At 35.4% G+C, this 19,884-nt stretch overlaps 1 protein-coding gene across 4 annotated transcripts in view; it reads left to right on the top strand.

The window, feature by feature from the left end:
* Slc16a7 (solute carrier family 16 member 7) overlaps positions 1-19,439 on the top strand; it is a 144,716-nt gene extending 125,277 nt beyond the window's left edge. For all 4 annotated transcript variants that reach the window (XM_069987744.1, XM_069987728.1, XM_069987734.1 and 1 more), the window contains 3 exons: positions 8,372-8,515; positions 11,755-12,567; positions 14,210-19,439. In XM_069987744.1, the coding sequence (XP_069843845.1) occupies positions 8,372-8,515; positions 11,755-12,567; positions 14,210-14,478 (1,226 nt within the window). In that variant the 3' untranslated portion in view covers positions 14,479-19,439. The remainder of the gene's footprint in view (positions 1-8,371; positions 8,516-11,754; positions 12,568-14,209) is intronic.
* Positions 19,440-19,884: the final 445 nt, after the last annotated feature.

The following is a 19,884-nucleotide window of genomic DNA, read 5'->3' on the forward strand; positions in this document are numbered from 1 at the left end:
TACATATACACACACACATTTAAATAGTTTCATAGGGATTCTCATGCCTCTGATCCTAGCTAACTCAGGAGGCTAAGATATGAGTATTGCAGTTCAAAGCCAGTCAGGGCAGAAAAGTCTGAGAGAGTCTTATCTCCAATTAACCACCAGAAAAAAACTGTATGTGGCACTGTGGCTCAAAGTAGAGTGCTAGTCTTGGGCAAAAGAGTACAGCTGGGCACTGGTGGCAAAGGCCAATAATCCTAGCTACTCAGGAGACTGAGATCTGAGGATAGCCATTGAAAGCTAGCCTGGGCAGGAAAGTTTGTGACTCTGATCTCCACCAGAAAACTGGAAGTGGTGCTGTGGCTCAAGAGGTAGAGTGCTTGCCTTGAGCTGCAGAGCTCAGCCACAGCGCTCAGGCCCCAAGTTCAAGCACAACCAACCAAAAAAAAGGGGGGAGGGTTTCAGGGACAGCACCCAAGCTGCTAGTTCAAGCCCCATGACCAACAAAAAGTAAAATAAAATAAAATTTAAAAACTTTAGAGATATAAAATCACTTTAAAAATTCTGCTGTAGATCAAAGTGAGATCATTTTAAGTATTATTTTAAACTATAGAAAGAAAAGGAGTAGATATTTACTATCATATTCTCCAGTACTTCTGTCTCTATTTTGCACCAAATATATCTAGCATGCTAATCTTTTTCCTTGATTTCTTCAATTATTGAAGCTGCATTCAGAATCTTTGCATGACAGTTTTTCATACTTGGAAGGCTAGTTGAATACTGAGCCAGCTTTCATGAAGAAATAACTTTTGTAGAATTTGCTGAGTCCTAACAAATAAAACCAGGACGATTTTTATTGATGGTGGTGGTAGTCATGGGGATTGAACTCGGGGGTCCAGGTGCTGTCCCTGAGCTCTTTTTGCTCAAGGCTAGCACTCTACTGCTTTGAGCTGCAGCCCCACTTCTGGTTTTCTGGTGGCTAATTGTATATAAGAGTCTCATGGACTTTCCTGTTTGGGCTGGCTTGAAACCATGAACCTGGCATCTCAGTTTTCTAAGTAACCAGGATTGCTGACATGAACCACCAACACCCCTGCCCTGTCCTTGCAACCAGGGCAATTATTAATGAAGAACATGCAAACTGAAAATGACTGATCTATTAGATCTCTATCCTTTGTAATAGAAAATGAAATCTCTGCCTTCTAATTAGTACCTTCATATTTTTCATTTTCCTAAAATGAAAGATTATATAGGAAGAGGGCTGGGAAGGTGGCTCAGTGGTAGAGTGCTTACCTTGCATGCATGAGGCCCTGGGTTCCATTCCTGAGCACCACATAAACAGAAAAAGCCAGAAGTGGCGCTGTGGCTCAAGTGGTAGAGGGCTAGCCTTGAGCTGAAGAGCTGAGCACCAGACCTCTAGTTCAGGCCCCCATGACTGCCAAAAAAGAAAAAAAAAAGATCATATGGGAAGAGAAATTAGGTGAATTTTCAATACCAGATACAGTGTAAAATATACCTCAGGCAAATAAATAATGAAGAGGTGGTCAACTTGTGTCCAAACAAAACAATAACTCTCCTCATTCAACCAAACTTTCTTAGGAAAAAGAAATCCCTCAATATAGAAAGCTATTCCATCTCAGTACAGAAAAATTCTATGGTAGTAAACACAGGTATATTTCAGTAATTGCAAACAACTGTTTTTTACCTGTTAGGTTTTTCATTATTTGATTTGACAGAATATTTGAAATATAGAAAATGAAAAATAAATTACAATACTTTCTCTTTTCTTCTGTTAGTGTTTATGATATGCATAAAATTTTATAGCTCCAAATGATAGTCAATCCAATTCATGGTTTCAGATGGATCAAATATGTTTTATGAAATGTTCATTACATTACACTCCAAACTTTCTTATACAATTTATCATATGTTCTTGCCATATACAGAAGAAAGAAGACCAAGCCCTTCAAGTTCAAGTTTATAAAACAGATAACAATGCGTAAAAGAGGCCGATTCATAAAGTCGTAAGGTCATAAAGTTGTTGCAAATATCATATGGAAGAAGCCTAAACATAGCCATAAGAGAGACTGAGAAAAGTCTGAGGCTTCTTAATGATATACTCAAAAAGTTTAGAGGACTTAGTTAACCAATGCTATTAGCTGTAGTCTCTATAGTTTAGTGAAATGAAAGAACACAAAATAAGTTCAGTCAAGGGAAAATCATAAGAGGAACAAGTTCAGAAGAAACCAGTATGATTTCATCATAGGCCTCCCACTGGAGTCTTTACAGAAGGGCTTCATTCCTCCAGCAACCCATTGTGAGAACATACATAAAATGTTGACTACCAGCAAGCTAATTAATGACTCATTGTTTTTATTAATGAGCTGGTTGGCAGTATACTACACCTAGTACATACCAGAAGTTAGACATTTTGAGCACCATACATGTAAAAGTTATAAACCACATTGACTTTGTAAAGATCAACAACAGGAAATATTTTGCTAATAGAAACATTTTTTAATAATCATCCCCTCTTACCAATTAAGGAATAATACGAATACTTCCTTCTTTTATTTATTTTTGATTGGTCATGGGGCTTAAATGGGGCTTGGCAGCTCTTTTGTTCAAGGCTAGTGCTCTGCCACTTGAGCCACAGCATCACTTCTGGTTTTCTGGTGGCTTATTGGAGATAAGAGTTTCACGCCCTCTGGGATGGGAAGGTGGCTCAGTGGTAGAGCGCTTGTCTTGCATGCCTGAGGCCCTGGGTTCGATTCCTCAGCACCACATAAGCAAAAAGAAAAAAAGCCGGAAGTGGTGCTGTGGCTCAAGTGGTAGAGCGCTAGCCTTGAGCTGAAGAGCTGAGGGACAGTGCCCAGGCCCAGAGTTCTGGCCCCACGACTGGACCCCTCCACCCCCCCAAAAAAAGAGTTTCACGGCCTCTCCTGCCTGGGCTGGCTTTGACCTCCTATCCTCAGATCTGAGCCTCCTGAGTAGTTGGATTACAGGTGTGAGCCACCAGTGCCCAGCTAGGAATACTTCAGACATACAACTTTGGATTTGAGTCAAGAGACAAGCTGTCAAGTCCATGATGGCATGGCTCACAGATGAAGCCATGTGTTACAATTTCATCAACGTGGGAATCACTATTAGCACTAAAATTCTGAGGTTGATTGAAACTGTGGACCTGAAGAATGAGAGGTTAGATGAGCCTGTCTAGTATTTTTTGTGACTATGATGAAAATAAATAAAAATCATTCTTTCACACCATTTTCTTTTTGGTGTGCTTGACAAGCAAACAGAACAAAGTACTTTGACAACTGCTATCTATGTTCTATGTATGTATGGGTTCAGATATAACTTACCACAGGTAGGGCACTTTTATTGTGGATATAACTAATGATTAAGCATCGTGATTACTTGAAAAACACATGCTAAGTAAAATCTTGCAGAATTACTGAATGAAAGAATGGATGTGGCTCAGAACTTAGACCTAAGGCTCATCAAAAAGATACACCCATGAAGCCAGTCCAGGCATAGGAACACATCACATATGGATGGGAGCTTGCTCTTTTCTTCAATTTTTATCTTTCTCATGGATATAAAAGTCTAAGCTGCTAATGAAATGATGAGAGGTGTTAAATAATTTGTTTCACGCTTAATGTTAGGGGGGTACCTTTTCAAGCTGACACTGAGCACTTAGAGATTCTTTGTGAAAGTGTATCTTCTGTCTGTATCACAACTTAATTTTTTTTATCGTGAAAATACCATACAGAAGGGTTACAATTACATGAGCAAGGTAATGAGTACATTTCTTATCAAGCATTGTTGCCTCCTCCTTTGTTTTTTCCTTCCCATCCCTCCCTCCCCGCATCCCCCACTGCGTGCCAAAGTTGTAAGGTTTGTTTTTCAACATAACATCTTGTACATCTCATTGTTGCAATGGGTCCACCTGTATCCCTAGTTAAACAATTTGTTTTTTCCCTTTCCCTCCACAAATTATACCAACATCAAATACAGTGAAAACAGGGGTTATACCATGGGGGAGGGACATACAAAGCAACAAAGAAATATCTTATAAATACGTTAGAAACAATAGCAAGAAAGGAAAAACATTTGAGCCCTTATCAAGAAAATGTGGTATATATATGCAATGGAATTCTATGCCTCCATCAGAAAAAATGACATTGTCCCATTTGTTAGGAAATGGAAAGACTTGGAAAAAATTATATTAAGTGAAGTAAGCCAGGCCCAAAGAAACATAGGTCTCATGGTTTCCCTTATTTGCAATAACTAGTATATGTCCAGACAAGCAGAAACGGTCAGATAAGTTGATGTTAGGCGAAATGAATCCCAAGATAAGGATTCAAATGCGTTTTCTTTCTTGCAATTTTTCAACTTAAAATTTTATTTGCAATTACTATAAATTAGAAATGTTTTATGATATACTATAAGCATTTACTCTTAAGGGAGAAAGCACTTTGACTATTCCTAATAGATCACTTACAAAGTGATTGCATTTTGCTAGAAAAGGATTATATATGAGTTACATAAATACATCCTTAAAGGGCATCAATCAATGAAAGTATATAACAGAATAAAAACATTTTATTAAAATTAGAACTTTCATTACATCTTAATTGATGGTCCTATAGAAGTTATAAATGCTTTTCTATCTGCTAAAACATCTAGATCTGTTTTTTTCTTCTATTTTTTTAGTGACTATCCTTAATTAATATCAAAAAGTAAGGAAAGAAGCTTTGATGTGGTTATCTTGGACTATAGATATAATTATTTGCCATATGCTGCAAGTTGTAGTATGATTAATAGACTAGGCTCAATGTTAAATTTATGCAACTTAGGCAATCACATTTATATAGTAATTAATTATGCTATATGCCCATTTGTTTGTACTAAAGTCACCACATAGAAAATGGAATATGTAATATAAATAAACTTGAGGATATCTCCTTTTTATTAGTCCAAATAATTGATTAATGATGCTTGTGAATCCATTCTCAGTTTATTACTCATAAAAATGTATGTCACAGTTCTTAAAATTCACTTCTTACATTGATCACTTATGATGATACATTGAGGATTATGGCTGGGCTTTATTATTTTTTTTTCTTGTTGTGAATTAACTCCTCTTTACAAAGAGCTTAAGACATGGAGCATTGAATTGAATTCAATTAAACTAAATTAAATTGAATGAGTTAAGTAATTTTGAGGAAAGGAACAGAGATAGAATACTATGAAACATCCACACCTAAATTTAATAATGAATCAAAGCAAATTTATTATGACTTTTTCTCACCCAAAGCGATTTGAATTTATCTATGTGTATTTAATGAGGATAGTAATTTCTTAAACCATATGTATATGTTATTATAACACTTATGAATAATTTATCTTAATAGCTCTTCAAGGGAGAGTGCTCCATTAAGGGCAAAATTTTCTTTTCACCAACCTTGCACAACTCTTCTTGAAATTTGTTCAACCCATTGAATAGAGCTCTCTTTCAAATGGCTTTTCAGTGTATAATTATGTCCATTACTTCAAACACAAAATTTTGTATTCTGTTCTGGAGTGATAACTTTCTACCTTTCTAAAATTATGTTATTAATAGTTACGTCGCATGGAACAATATGAGCATATTAGTGAATGAAACTCTATATGTGTTAAATACTATCCATGTAGATAATTCCCAAATGCACAGGATAGTATTTAACAAAATTTTATGTTACATTATTAGGTAAACACACACACACACACACACATACACACAAACACACATTTTTTTCCAGACCATGCTGCTCTGAGAATTGTGATCTCACCTGGCATTTATTTTCCTTGAAGTAATGTCTTTAATTACAGATGACATAGAATTTTAAGTTATGGAAAAAATATCAAAGCAACCATTGACACATTGACACATTGATAGGGTATATAAAATAATGTGGGTTTTTTTTTTTTACTGAATCTCAGATAAATTTAATTACTAAAATGTTGAGCTGCTATTTTTGTTGTTGTTGTTGTTGTTGTTGGTCATGGGGCCTGAACTCTGGGCTTGGGCGCTGTCCCTCAGCTCTTCACCTCAAGTCTAGTGCTTTACCAGTTGAGCCACTTCTGGTTTTTTCTGCTTATATGGTGCTGAGGAATCAAACCCAGGGCCTCATGCATGCAAGGCAAGCACTCTACCACTGAGCCACCTTCCAGCCCTTGAGCTGCTATTTTATGAAACTTCAAGACAGGAAATACTTCTGCTAAAGTAAGACATAATGCTTTGTTATATAGAGAGATTAGTTTTGTGACACATAGTTTTGTTGAATTTAATGAAGTTTTGATGATTTTAATGATTTAATCACTCCTGATTGTTTTTATACTTGTACACAAACACATGCATTCACAAACACACAGAAATAGATACAGATTGGAAAATAATAGGGTAAATAAATTGGCTAAAGCATTTCTAAACTTCTTCTCATTCAGTATCTGACTCAGTCCTCAATATGTATCATTCACAAACAAAATGTTGTCTTTGCCAGTGAGGTAACATGTCCTAAAAGAGATCCAATTTTACAATTTCACATAAACTACTCCACATATTCTATAATTTTTGATGTTGCTACTTTCTTGACTTTCCAGAATCTGTCAACAGATTGTTTAGATAAAAGTCAAGATTTATTTTCATATGTCTATTTCAAATGCTTTATAAAATGATTGATTACCATTAGAAGGATTACTCATGGACCACACAAGTCATGGGAAAATATCTAAATTCAAGTATGCAAAAGCTATGATATCTACCCTCATACCTATAACTGACATAAACAGATGTTGGGAAAGTCCATCTAATGTAGAACATTGTTTTTCTAAAATAATTTTAAGTAAAAGCAGTGTCTTAGAATGTTGAAAATATTTTCCATTAAAATTTGAATGGTGCCCCATGGATTCCACTCCCAGGTTACTTCAGCTGATCCAAAACTTTGGCAAAGTAGCAGGGTATAAAATTAACCCTCAAAAATCTGTGGCTTTTCTGTATGCCAATAATGAGAAAAGCATGGCTGAAATCAGGAAAGCAACTCCATTCGTAATAGCCCCACAAAAAATAAAATACCTAGCAGTTAATTTAACTAAAGGAGTGAAGAACCTCTATGATGAAGACTTTAAAAACCTGAACAAGGAAATTAAAGCAGAACTAAGGAAGTGGAAAAACTTCACATGCTCCTGGATTGGGAGGATTAACAACGTGAAATGGCAATACTGCCAAAGGCTATCTACAGGTTCAATGCAATACTTATCAATATCCCAACTTCATTCTTCAATGAAATAGAAGATGATGCTAAACCAAATGAACCCCAAGATAGGGACACAAGAGGTTTTGTCTTTGTTGCTGTTGTTTTTAACGTACTTATAATGTACTGTGTGATTTTTTTTTGTTTCTTTTGTATGTTCTTCCCTCATGGTATAACCCCTGTTTTCATTGTATTTGATCCAGTCTCCTGCATCTTGTATATACATTTTTCTAATTTGGGGAAGGGAAATAACAAAATGCTTAAATAAGGATACAGGGCGACCCATTGTAACAATGAGGTGTACAAGACACTATGTTGAAAATGAACTTTACAGGTTGGTGGGGGGAGAAGTTGGGGAGATAGGGAGGGCAGGGATGGTAGGGGGAAAAACAAAGGGGAATTGTACTCATTACCTTGCTCATGTAACTGTAAGCCCTTTGTACAGTATTTTTACAATAAAAATATATATTAAAATTTGAATGGTGATAATCATAACAAGCTATATATTAGAGACTTGTAATTTATTATCTCATGTACATTCTTATATAATAAGAAATAACCAACAATTGGGAGACAATTGGAAGGCCAGGGCAGAAGAATTTTGTCTCTGTCTAGACAACACAGTAGGACTCTGGCTGGCTCAGGAACTGAAACACAATAATAATCCAGTTTGTACTTCTAGCTGCTCAGGAGGCTATGAGCTGAGAATTACAGTTCAAAGCCAACCCAGGCAGAAAAGTCTGTGAGACAAATCTTTAATAAACAAAAAAAGCTCAAAGTAGAGCTGTGGCTCAAATGGCAGAGTTCTAGCCTTGATCAAAATAGCTCAGTGGCAGCACTCAAGCCCTGAGTTCAAGCCCCAGGATCCACATAAAATAATGGTACTACTACTGCTACTACTATTACTACTAGTAATAATCTATCAAACCAATTATAGTTAAGTCTTGAAAAGTCCTCTTTATGTTCCATGTAAACTAATCTTTTCCTTTGATCATTGAAACATGATTTCTCAGCTTTCAAAATTAACAAAGATTGAGGATAAAGAAATGAACTGAAATGCAACTGAATATTTCTTAATATCTTTTCTTCAGGTCCCATCAGTAGTATTTTGGTGAATAAATATGGCAGCCGGCCAGTGGTGATAGTTGGAGGTTTATTATGCTGTTTGGGAATGGTGCTGGCTTCCTTCTGTAACAGTGTAATACAGCTTTACCTCACCGTGGGCTTCATCGGAGGTAAGCTATGTTTGGTGTTCAGCTGATTTTTTCTTTTTTGTTGGTCATGGGACTTGAACTCAGGGCCTGGGTGCTATCCCCAAACTTTACCACTCAGGGCTAGTGCTCTATCACTTTGAGCCATAGCTCTTCTTCCAGGTTTCAGATGGTTAATTGGAGACAAGAATCTCATGGACTTTCCTGCCTAGACTGGCTTGGTATAGCAGTCCTCAGATTTCAGCCTCCTGAGTTGTTAGGATTACAGGCGTGAGCCAGTAGCACCTGGTTCAAGATCTTCTTAACACTTTTCTTAAAGTTCCCTAGAAAGAAAGAACAACAGATAAATTGTCTTGTTTGTATTTAAAAGCAGTGCTACTGTCAACTATTTTAAAATCTAGTACATATGAATATTATCTATGGTATAGCCAAACATTTCACTTCCAAGGTCAGATCAGATGATTATAGATTATCATATAAATAATGGAATGAAAACAGCTTTATTTTTATTTCTTCACTGTTTTGCCCTTCAATCCAGTTGAAGTTGGATTGTGAACATATTTCCTAATATGATTTCTTAAAAAACAAACTCATTTTTCATTGTTTACCCTATTTCTGAGTGTCTGATTTAGCACCAATAATATATTTAAAATGGTGTGAAAGAGGTATTTTCTAGATATGCTCCTTTAACTTCAACAACAACAACAACAACAAGAATATACTGTTCCTTGAGATAGAGCTTGTAAGCTTTGACCCGAGTTTTTCTTCAGTAAGGAAAACTTGATGAGACTGTTTCTCACTGAACACAAGTATTCAAAATGATGTACTTCCACTTTATTTCCATTATCTCATGCACAGCTGTGATTCTCTCAAACACACCTAAAACTTGTACATTTTGAAAGAACTATTTTTATTTACGTGCACAGTAAAATCCCTTTTAAAATTATACCTTCAAATTTTAAAGAAAAAAATTGGATTTTTGTACATTAAAGTAGTTTAATCTTGTCCCAATGTCCATGGATGAATAAATAGTAGTGTTTTTCCATTTGAAAGTTTCGATCACTCTATCTTTACTTTCATTTGATGAGAGAAAAAAAAAAGATGTATTAAGGTCGGCAGTAATCTGGAGAGAGGGGGGCATGCTTATTATCCAAGCATCAGGAAGACTGTGACAGGAGAATTGGCATTAAGGCCAGACTGGGCTTCAAAAATAGAAAAAAGATACATATCATCATAATAATGATAAAAAAGTCTTTCCCTTTATTCCCTAACCACATCTCTCTGCCTTTTGAGTATAGCAAGACACTTTTTGATGTTTGTAAATGAAAATCTTATGTCTAAGAAGGATCTGAGTGGCAGGAAGGACCTTTGATATTTTTAAGCATTCCAACCACATTGAATTTGACTATAGAAATCAGAGCAAGATATAATAGAAGATGATTTTACTCTCTCAATACCAGAGGTATCAATAGAATTCATTCCACCTATAGTTTCATTCCTGTGGGTCTAAGAAAGACTTGATACTTTTAGAGGAAAGAGCTGTATCAATCCAAGAGGGTTTTTGAAAATAGATAGACTTAGCTGTCAAACTTGGCTCAGTGTATACTACCTGTGTGATCCTGGCTATGTTAGCATCCTTACACCTCTTGTCCTATTGTCTATGATTTAGGGCAAATGATAATTGCTCTCTTATGATGTTGAATGAGTAATGTACAAAATGCTTTGGAGAGTATCTAGCATTTTGCAATTTATTTTTTTTAATTAGCAAACAGTAATCATAATGACACTTATATAACATCATGTCATTCTGGAACTCACTCCATTTCAGCAACGCACATTTTTGTTGGCAAGTGAACTGGAGCTGAGGAAATCTGAAGTGCAGGACAAATAAACACATGAGTCAGGGCAGAGTTGCAACCACTGATTTCAAGCATTACATTTATTTTTACAAAGTCAGAAAGTGAAATAGATGGGAGCTCCTGCCAAATGAAAATGAAATGACCACAGATGGCACAAGACACAAATTCCAAGGGTCAGCGTAGGGAAGGAGAGTAAAAGATAAAGATACAGATAGTTTCTGAAACATAATACTTGGGTGCTACCTTAGGGTCTTCCATTTACAAGCTACTTAACCAAAGGCTGGTCAGTTTTATTAACTAAGTGTTTTACATCTTGCAGGTATGTTGAGGTATGTTTTCAATTTCTCAGCTTGTAGAGACATTCTACTCATAAACAATGTTCATATGAAAGGGTTGGAGTAAGTATAAACTTGTATTCCCTAAAACTTGAATACTTCACCACTTTGTAAAACTTTTTCAATGTAGGCAAATTAGTAAAACAATCATTCTTATGGCTCTATTCCCTGAAATAAAGCAGAATAATAACTAGGGTAAGGGTAAAAAAGAAGTGGCTGATATAAACCCAGTTTATGCACTTTTTAGAGGACTTTATTCATTACTATTGCTAAATAGTGATTTGGTGAAATGCAAGACGTAATTTGTGTCTCAAAGGCAAAACTCAACACTGCAAAATAATTCCTAAATAGTTGGAACTTTGGCTTATACAAACCATCCGTTTTAATCCCTGAAATGTATCTTGCAAGCAGCATTAAGAAACAAAATCTTATTTAGTTAGCAAATGTGTGTATGTATACACATTGAATTTGGAATGCAAGGAATGTAAAGCAAGAAATTAATAGCACAAATTTATAATACTCTTATTATAATTATTTTCATGATTTTTTGAGAGAAATATCTGTGGGGCAATTCAAGATTGCTATAAATTACAATCATCTTGGTCTGGTCACATTATATCAGCTGTGCAATTAAAAACAAGTTTTTCATTTTTGAATTTCATTGTTCTTGACAGAGAAGCAAAATTATATCATGAACTTATTTTAATGAACTGACTCTATGCACTTATTTATTATAAGTTGGGATGATTTGTGAAAGTAATTGATTTTAATTAATAACTAATATTTTTATCCTCCTTTCATTCAATCCTATGATTTTCTTTTGTACATTGCTTTTATCCTTATACTTTAAATTGAAGAAATAAACAGCAGGCATATTGGGTGTCCAAGCAACCATTTTAGTGTTTTATAATTGCATTTATACTTGTACTGTTTAATCCTTACTCCCGGTTACTGCCTTTGTGGCTTTGCATTATCCACTTGAACAGACCTATTGAAGATTCGTGTCTTTTTGTGAATGGCGTAATATGTTTGTATTTCTTTCCTCTCCCTTTTGTCTTGTTCCTTTTAGGTTTAGGTTTAGCCTTCAACCTGCAACCGGCCTTGACAATAATTGGCAAATATTTCTATATGAAACGACCTATTGCAAATGGGCTGGCCATGGCCGGAAGTCCTGTTTTCTTAAGTACATTGGCTCCTTTCAATCAGTTCCTTTCTAATACTTATGGTTGGAAGGGCGGCTTCCTGATTTTAGCAGCTATATTTTTGCATGCCTGTGTGGCTGGGGCTCTCATGAGACCCATTGGCCCCAAACAAACTAAGCCCCCAAATAAGACTGACATAAGCAAAGAAGATCCAAGTATGCAGAAGACCAAAACAAAGAAATCCGCAAGCGAAAAAATCAATAAATACTTAGACTTATCCCTGTTCAAGCACCGAGGATTTTTGATATATTTATCTGGAAATGTTATTATGTTTCTGGGATTTTTTGCTCCCGTTATCTTCTTGGCTCCCTATGCGAAAGACAGGGGAATAGATGAGTACTCAGCTGCCTTTCTGCTGTCTGTGATGGCTTTTGTGGATATGTTTGCTCGTCCTCTTGGAGGGTTAATTGCAAACTCCAAATTGGTCCGACCGCGGATCCAGTACTTCTTAAGTTTAGCGGTCATGTTCAACGGCTTATGCCACCTCCTGTGCCCTCTGGCCCAGTCCTACACCACGCTAGTGCTCTATGCCGTGTTTTTTGGCTACGGATTTGGAAGTGTTAGTAGCGTTCTCTTTGAAACTCTCATGGACCTCGTGGGTGCGACCAAGTTTTCCAGTGCTGTAGGACTGACCACCATTATAGAATGTGGCCCAGTTCTGCTTGGCCCTCCTATTGCTGGTAAGAATATTTCTCAAAACGGAAAGCAACACCAAGATGCAACCACGTGACCTGTGTAATACTAATTGCCTACAAGTCCGTGGAGAAGTTTAATTTCAGATTTACTCACTTATTTTAAAAATCACATAGTTGATTTTAAGGCTAATTTTTTTATAGTCTGGCTCCATGTAATAAGAACGTTAGTTAATCTAACTTGAGAATTTAGGTGAGATTTATAACTAGTAGCACAATTTACAAGATCTTTATCCATCTCCATGGATAAAGAAGTGACATTGCATTTGTAAAGGGTGTGGAATCTTGTAGTCCTCACTGGACTGTGAGCATTTACAAACAACTGTTGTAGGAACAGAAATGTTCACTAACTTTAGAAAAACAAAAATGGGATGCAATATTGATTATGCTTATGTCTTGTTAAGTTAAACAAGCTTATTCTATCCTCTTCTAATTAAAAATATTATTTAAATAGTAAGTATTGTAAGCAGCTAAATTGAATATGAAGCAACTGACAACACTCTAGTCAGAATGCTAGAGGATCTTAACTAAAGACACGGACTTCCAAGCTCTACATTGGAACCTCTTAGAATGCATTTGATAAGTAGTATGCACACGCTGTGTGTGTGTGTGCATCAAATTTTGCACATATAATGATTAAAATTAAGCAAAACTAAGTATTAGCTAGAAATGTTTATACACACATATATACAATGCATACACACACACACACACACACACACACACATACACACACACACATATATTTAGTAGTTGTACAAAGGGGATTCAATTTAACCTGGCAGCTTGTGAGTACAATGTATCTTGACAAACATCACCTGTTTCATCATTCTTCCCTATCTGTTCTAACCTTCATGCTATGGCACTAGGCTCTTTCTTAAATGGTCTCAATGGTTAAACAGAACAAACAGGTCTTTCCTGATGGTTTTGGCCTCAGTACTATTGACATAGTAAAGCCTGTGATTTCCCAGAAAATGGCAGAGCACTTAACTAGGATGCTTGGTGAAACCACTTTGCAGAGTAGTGAACAATAGTGTGATGCAGAGAGATCTCTATTATAGTAATAGACTCTGTCATGCACTGACTGTAACTATGGTCTGATGACTTCAAAATGGTGATAGATCATAAGGATCAAAGAGGTCTTATGACAAAGTGCTCAGCCTAGTGATAAATACTAAACATTCAGTCAACATTAAGCCACGTTAGGAACTATCTGAAAGCCTCTGGGACTTTCTTAAACAATGCACTTGTTTCCTCTTTTTCGAAGAGAAAAAGCTTAAGACAAAGGAATCTCAATAGCTATGCTGTAAATCTATCTCTATCTTTATGCATGGATATGGAAACATAGCCCGTTCTTCTACATATTTCTGAGTATATAAACTCACAGATGCCCAGTTTCTCTTGGTAACGGGTGAGGGGTTATTTCTTAATAAACTGAATGTATTCATAATGCTACAGATGCCTTATATACCTTTACAAAACATCTATAGATGTCCTAGACTAGAATATTTTTCCTTGATCAATAGTAATTTGATATAAATATAAAATGTGCAATTTGGGGAAGGGTTTATATAAAAGCTTTATCATTTAGTAGCTTTACTATGTTAAAAGAGTATTCCTTGTCTCATAGGTAAGTTGGTGGATATAACTGGAGACTATAAATACATGTATATAGCCAGCGGTGCCATCGTGTTAATTGCAAGCTTATGGCTGCTCATTGGCAATGCCATCAACTACAGACTTCTTGATAAGGAAAGGAAGAAGGAACTGGAAAGGAAGAAGACAAATACTCCTGAGTCCAGAGAGACTGAGCCCTTGAGCAAAGCTCCACAAGATGAAGTTACCGTCAAAATTTCCAAACCAGGGAATGTTCTGCCAGAAAGAGAAACTAATATCTAATAAGAATCACCTCTCTGATTTTTCTGTTTATAGGAGTTTGTTTTTCTTTTTAAAACTATTGGAAAGATTTTTTTTTGCATGTGTGGAAACAGGAGTCACAAGAACAGAATGACAACTATAAATTTTAAAAAAATACTTGGGCAGTTCAGTTTTGAGATTATCTATACAAAGAATTCATGAAGTGCATCATTGCCATTCCTTGATGCACGATGTGGCAGTTAAAAGAAGAATTTAAACATCTTTCAGTAATTTCCATTGCTGGTTATAGAAAGATCTGGATCCAAAACCCCTGGGCAATTAGTTCAAATTAGGTTTAATCTCATATAATAAACCTCTTCACAGTTCAGTTTTTAGTTGACATAAAAATGTGAAATAGAATTGAGAGGAATTATTTCTTTCATCATACACACACACACACACACACACACAAACACACACACACACACACACACACACACACACATGCACACACCCACCCCATTACACAAATATGTGAACAGATCATTTGTAAAAATGAGATAAATGAATTTTAAAAAAATTACCATTGTCATTTTCTAGGTGAAACAAAATCCAAGGATACAAAAGAAACACATTTGTATGCTGTTTTACAATGTGGATTTTAAAGATCTGCACATGAATTATAGCACAGGTGATTCTATAAAAAGAAAATTTGCATAAATAGGAAGGAGTAAAATAATAAGTAGATCCATTCCTGTACCATCATTTCTGAGCACTTTAAGACCAATGGATCCACGCACACTATTTCCTTGAGTATCACCTTTAGTAGTCAGTGCTAGAGACCAGAACCAACCCCAAGTCGTCACTTACCTAATGTCACTTACCTAATGTGCTAATCAAATTAACAAGTCTGAATGTCCTCTAGCATTGAACTGTATCTACTGACTAGAAAAAAATGATAGTGCTTAATCTAGAAAATAATTTAAAAAATAGCCTTCTTTCTTTTTCTTTTAACCACTGTCTCTTTTAACTAGTCCTCAATCCAGATTCAATGTTGCACTGAAATACCAAGAGAATAAACTTGAATTATAGTAAGACAGGTTTATAAATAGACCAAATCCTGTTTGTTCCCACACATAGCAGTGATGCAATTACTGTTATGAATGGTAATACATACAAGTTCAGCTGATAAAGGATGTTTTCTTTTTCTTCTTGAGTGAACTTAGAATTTGCTCAGCTTCCTTCCTCCCTTCCCTAGAAAGCAAAATAGAAAACAAACTACAAGCAGGCCTTTTACTCAGCCACTGAAGATGCCTAGCCTAGCCTTTCAGGAACGGCAACATTTGAAAATTCTGCCCTCTACTGGCGATACTTCCCTCTGCCTGAGAGCATAGGCAGGCAACTGAAAAAGGCTTCTAGTAATTATGGCTGTTTGTGTGACTTGGCATGGATAATAAGGAGCCTCAAATATGGCAACCCAGGATAATTTAGCAGTTACTTATTTCTTAACTACACGAAACCATCTGGAAATTGGAATCCTTCGAATACTTGACTGGTCCTGGCTTTGAAAACTTGTAAATACCATAAGCAAAATTACCAATATTTATACCTACGAATCCGAAGTTTAATATTATGATGAATAAAAAGCACCTAGTGCTTTCTGAAGTGATAGTACTCTTACGATAGCCAACAAACTCTGCTGTTCATTTTTTTTCTTTTACAGTATAGTAGAAGCAGGAACAATTCTTATTTCTCATGAGATTGTACCTGGATACCAAACTTTTGCAATAGTTAACGTAAAGGATTTTATTTTGATTCACAAAAGTTATGCACTATCTATGTTGCTGATATTTAAGAAGCAATATAAGATATATAACATTCATATAAAATACAAGTTTTTTTCAATTAACATTTGCTTATTTTGCGTATGAAAGGATGTTTGTATTTTTCAAATAATAAAATAAGATGTGCCAATATCATAAGTAAACGAATCAGGAAAAATAGGAGAGTATATAGTTGGTTTTTTTAATTGTTTCATCCAGTCTTGAATTAGCTATTTTGTATGATTAATGCTTTTGTATTCAGCTCTGACTAGACTTGTCATAAGAAGAGCAATGCTATTGTTGTATACCATCCCTCCAATCATAATCATTTTAAAAAAATCCTTCACACATAATACAGATAGTAAGCCCTAGAAGAAACAAAGAACAAAATAAAAGGTTTTAGGTGTAGGGCTGTAACCTGATCCTTTCCAAGCTCTGCTAGTACAGGACATGCCACATGATGGATTCGACCTAGGGAGTGGTTAATGTACTTACTGAAGAGTCAAGTCAAACAAATTTACAGTTGTTTTGCTGTTCTTCAATTCCAATGTGGACTCTATTAACTTGTTAGAAAAGGAGAATGCAGTTTCACAGCTAGGAATGTCAGCCACAGTCATACGTGGCAGTAGCCCAGCATGAAGTTACACACACACACACACACACACACACACACACACACACACACACACACACACACACACACACACACACACGTACATATTAATTCCCACACACACATGATGAAAAATGCAGCCATACAGACTGGAAATAGCAACATAAATCAGGTTCAGATTTGCTCCAACACAATTATAAATTACTTCTTTATTCTTCCTACCCTTTGCACTTCAGGGAGGATTTGATGCTTTAAGAGAATCTTTCAAATACTGAGAAAAATATATTGACCTAGAACTTTTGTTATTGTATAGTCATATAAGTAAAAGGAGAAACATAGTTGTAGCGATGTCTGCATAATTAGTGATGAACATATGTTTTTTCTTAAAGCACACCAGATTCAAAACACAAAGCCAAATCATACCATTAAAATTTCTAAGCCCCATTCTCCATTATGAAATTGCATGAAAGGAAATTTGTCGTAAAATGCCAAAATAGTTCATAATCACTACCTAATTTACGTGTGCTGCTATTTGTGAGCACCCCAGGTTTTTCACTATTGAGCCTTAAATATTCCTTAACAATTTTTGAATAGAACATTGAGTATGGACTTGTCCTGGCCCATCCCCATTCACTTTCTGGATCATTTTTGTGTCCAATCAGGAAGGGAGTCTGATGTGCTTCACATTATGCATAAAAATCTCAGACAAAATCATGTCACTCATATTTGACTTCCTTAGTTCCAAGTTCCAGCAACTTTATGGTACATACTCAGCACCAATAAGTAAAACATTTAGCTTTGATTTGTTCAGATATGCACCTTACAATTATTTTCAGCTCATCTTCCTCTGTGTAATACAACAATCAAGCATAATAAAGATCCGGGCATGATGGCTCATGACACGAAACTGCAGCACTCAGGGGCTCAAGAGGCTCCAGAGGCCCAGGGAGGCTCAGGATTGTAAGTGCCATACTATGTTAGGCTACTTAGTGAGACACTATTTAAGAGATTGAAGGGTGGAGAGGGAGAGAAAGAAAGAGACAGGGAGGAAGAAATGTTATACAGAGGTTATAAAATTGTGGAAATAATTGATCTACCAATTGAAATTTACTTCAAACACCTTCAAAAATACCCTCTCATCCTTAGACTATTTCAGACCATTAGTAAAATAAAATAAAAATGATCCATATTAGGCTTTAAATGAATGGAAGAAAGGGATGAAAAGGGGAGACTATTATTTCTTTATCATGAATGTTGTCTACATGATATCTTTTAGAATTCAAGCCAAAGATGAGGTGAAAGTTATTAATGATGTAAGGAAGGAGGAAAACAGAAATCTGCTGTACTAAGATGCTCAGAAATTCCCCTTACATTACAAAATAGAGTGGGCCTGAAGCAAAATTTTAACTCAAGTTTATCTAAAAGTGGGAACAACTTCCCCATACACGTGCAAGAGCCCCAAATTGATAAAAATAGAGATACTAGCCTGTAAACACTACATGATAAATAGATTAGATTTAACTGAAATTTGTGTTATGATTTTAGTATGTATTAGAGACTGCATTTGCTATAAATGAAATTAATTTTAAATTATCTGCATTTGTGGTGAATGTAAATTATCCCAAATAATACTAGTTATTAACTAGTCATAATTGCTTTAATAAAACTTTCTTATTAGCAAAATAATGATATATTTATGTGACACACACATAAACACACGTGCCCTAAATTTGGATTAAAAGGAAAGTGTTATTCTAAGAGAGTCCTATATTAATTATTTATAATTGTACAAAAATAAGAACTAGAGACTGTAATACATTAGATGTAGAAATTCAGGCACCGTCCCACTTTTTTGCTTATCGCATGCTACCATAAAATGTTTTTTGAGATTCAAAATTGTTTACCTCATCAAATACCCATACTTAATTTTATTTAATCAGTACAGTTTTCCCATAATTCTCATATTTCAAGTTTCTCTGAACATCCATATTGTTCTTTATGTTTTTTAAAGCCATTATCGCTTTTGTCTAGACATTTGAAGTCCTTAAAATGTACTTTCCTTATCTCTGTTGAAGAGGTGCACTGTTTTCTTGATCCATGATATGTCTGGTCTTAATTTTTTGTATTCTATAACAAAGGCTTTAGTAAAGCCAAGCATATGTAATTTTAACCATGACTACTTATTACAAATACTGGAACTTCTGAAATTACAATAGGCTTCCTAGATAGGGAGATGTTTATATGCTAAAAGAGTTTTACGTCAGCATAAATTTTCCTTGTGCAAGAGAAATTGAATGTGAGTCTAAGGAATCTGAAAAAGCCAACACTCTGCTTGTGGCACTTACTTATGCTGAATGTTTCTAGTATTCTTAAAGCGCCTAACAATGTTGAGAAATGGGAGCTTGCAATATTACCATTGGCCATTGTCATATATGTTCAATGTCTGATGATAACTCAGACATAAATTTCTCTCACTATGGTAGTCTTCAACCCATCATTAAAACTGTTCATATGAAAGACTAAAACTTTGACTTCTCTCACTCATTAAAAAAAAAAAAAAGGATTTTGAAATCTATACATCCATCTGCATCAACATATTTGAAAATCTAACAATGCACTTAGGAGCTGAGTCCCAATTATCAGTAGTTGATTACAATGCTTATATAATCAAAGTCACATCTTTGTTGATATAATTACAAGATGAACTTTTCTGAATTCATATCTTTTTTATGGTTCTGATTTTTTTGTTCATTCACAATCAAAATTAGTTCTTCACACGGTAGTCTTTTTCATCACTTTATTAAAAGATGGCGAATAACTTACTAATTTTTAGTATTATGAAAGACAATTTAAAAGAGTTTCTTCTATAACAGCAAAATTAAGCAGATATGGCAGTGACCCCTGTTCTCCCTGCACTAGGAGAGCTGGGGATGATTTCCAGGTGTGCCTAGGTTACCTTGTGAGTACAAGTCCAGCCTGTACTACATAGTGGGGTGCTGTCTCACTAAATCA

This window comes from Dipodomys merriami, unplaced genomic scaffold, assembly GCF_024711535.1.
Source record: "Dipodomys merriami isolate MVZ:Mamm:240054 unplaced genomic scaffold, mDipMer1.0.p SCAF_10, whole genome shotgun sequence".
NCBI classification, from domain to species: domain Eukaryota; kingdom Metazoa; phylum Chordata; class Mammalia; order Rodentia; family Heteromyidae; genus Dipodomys; species Dipodomys merriami.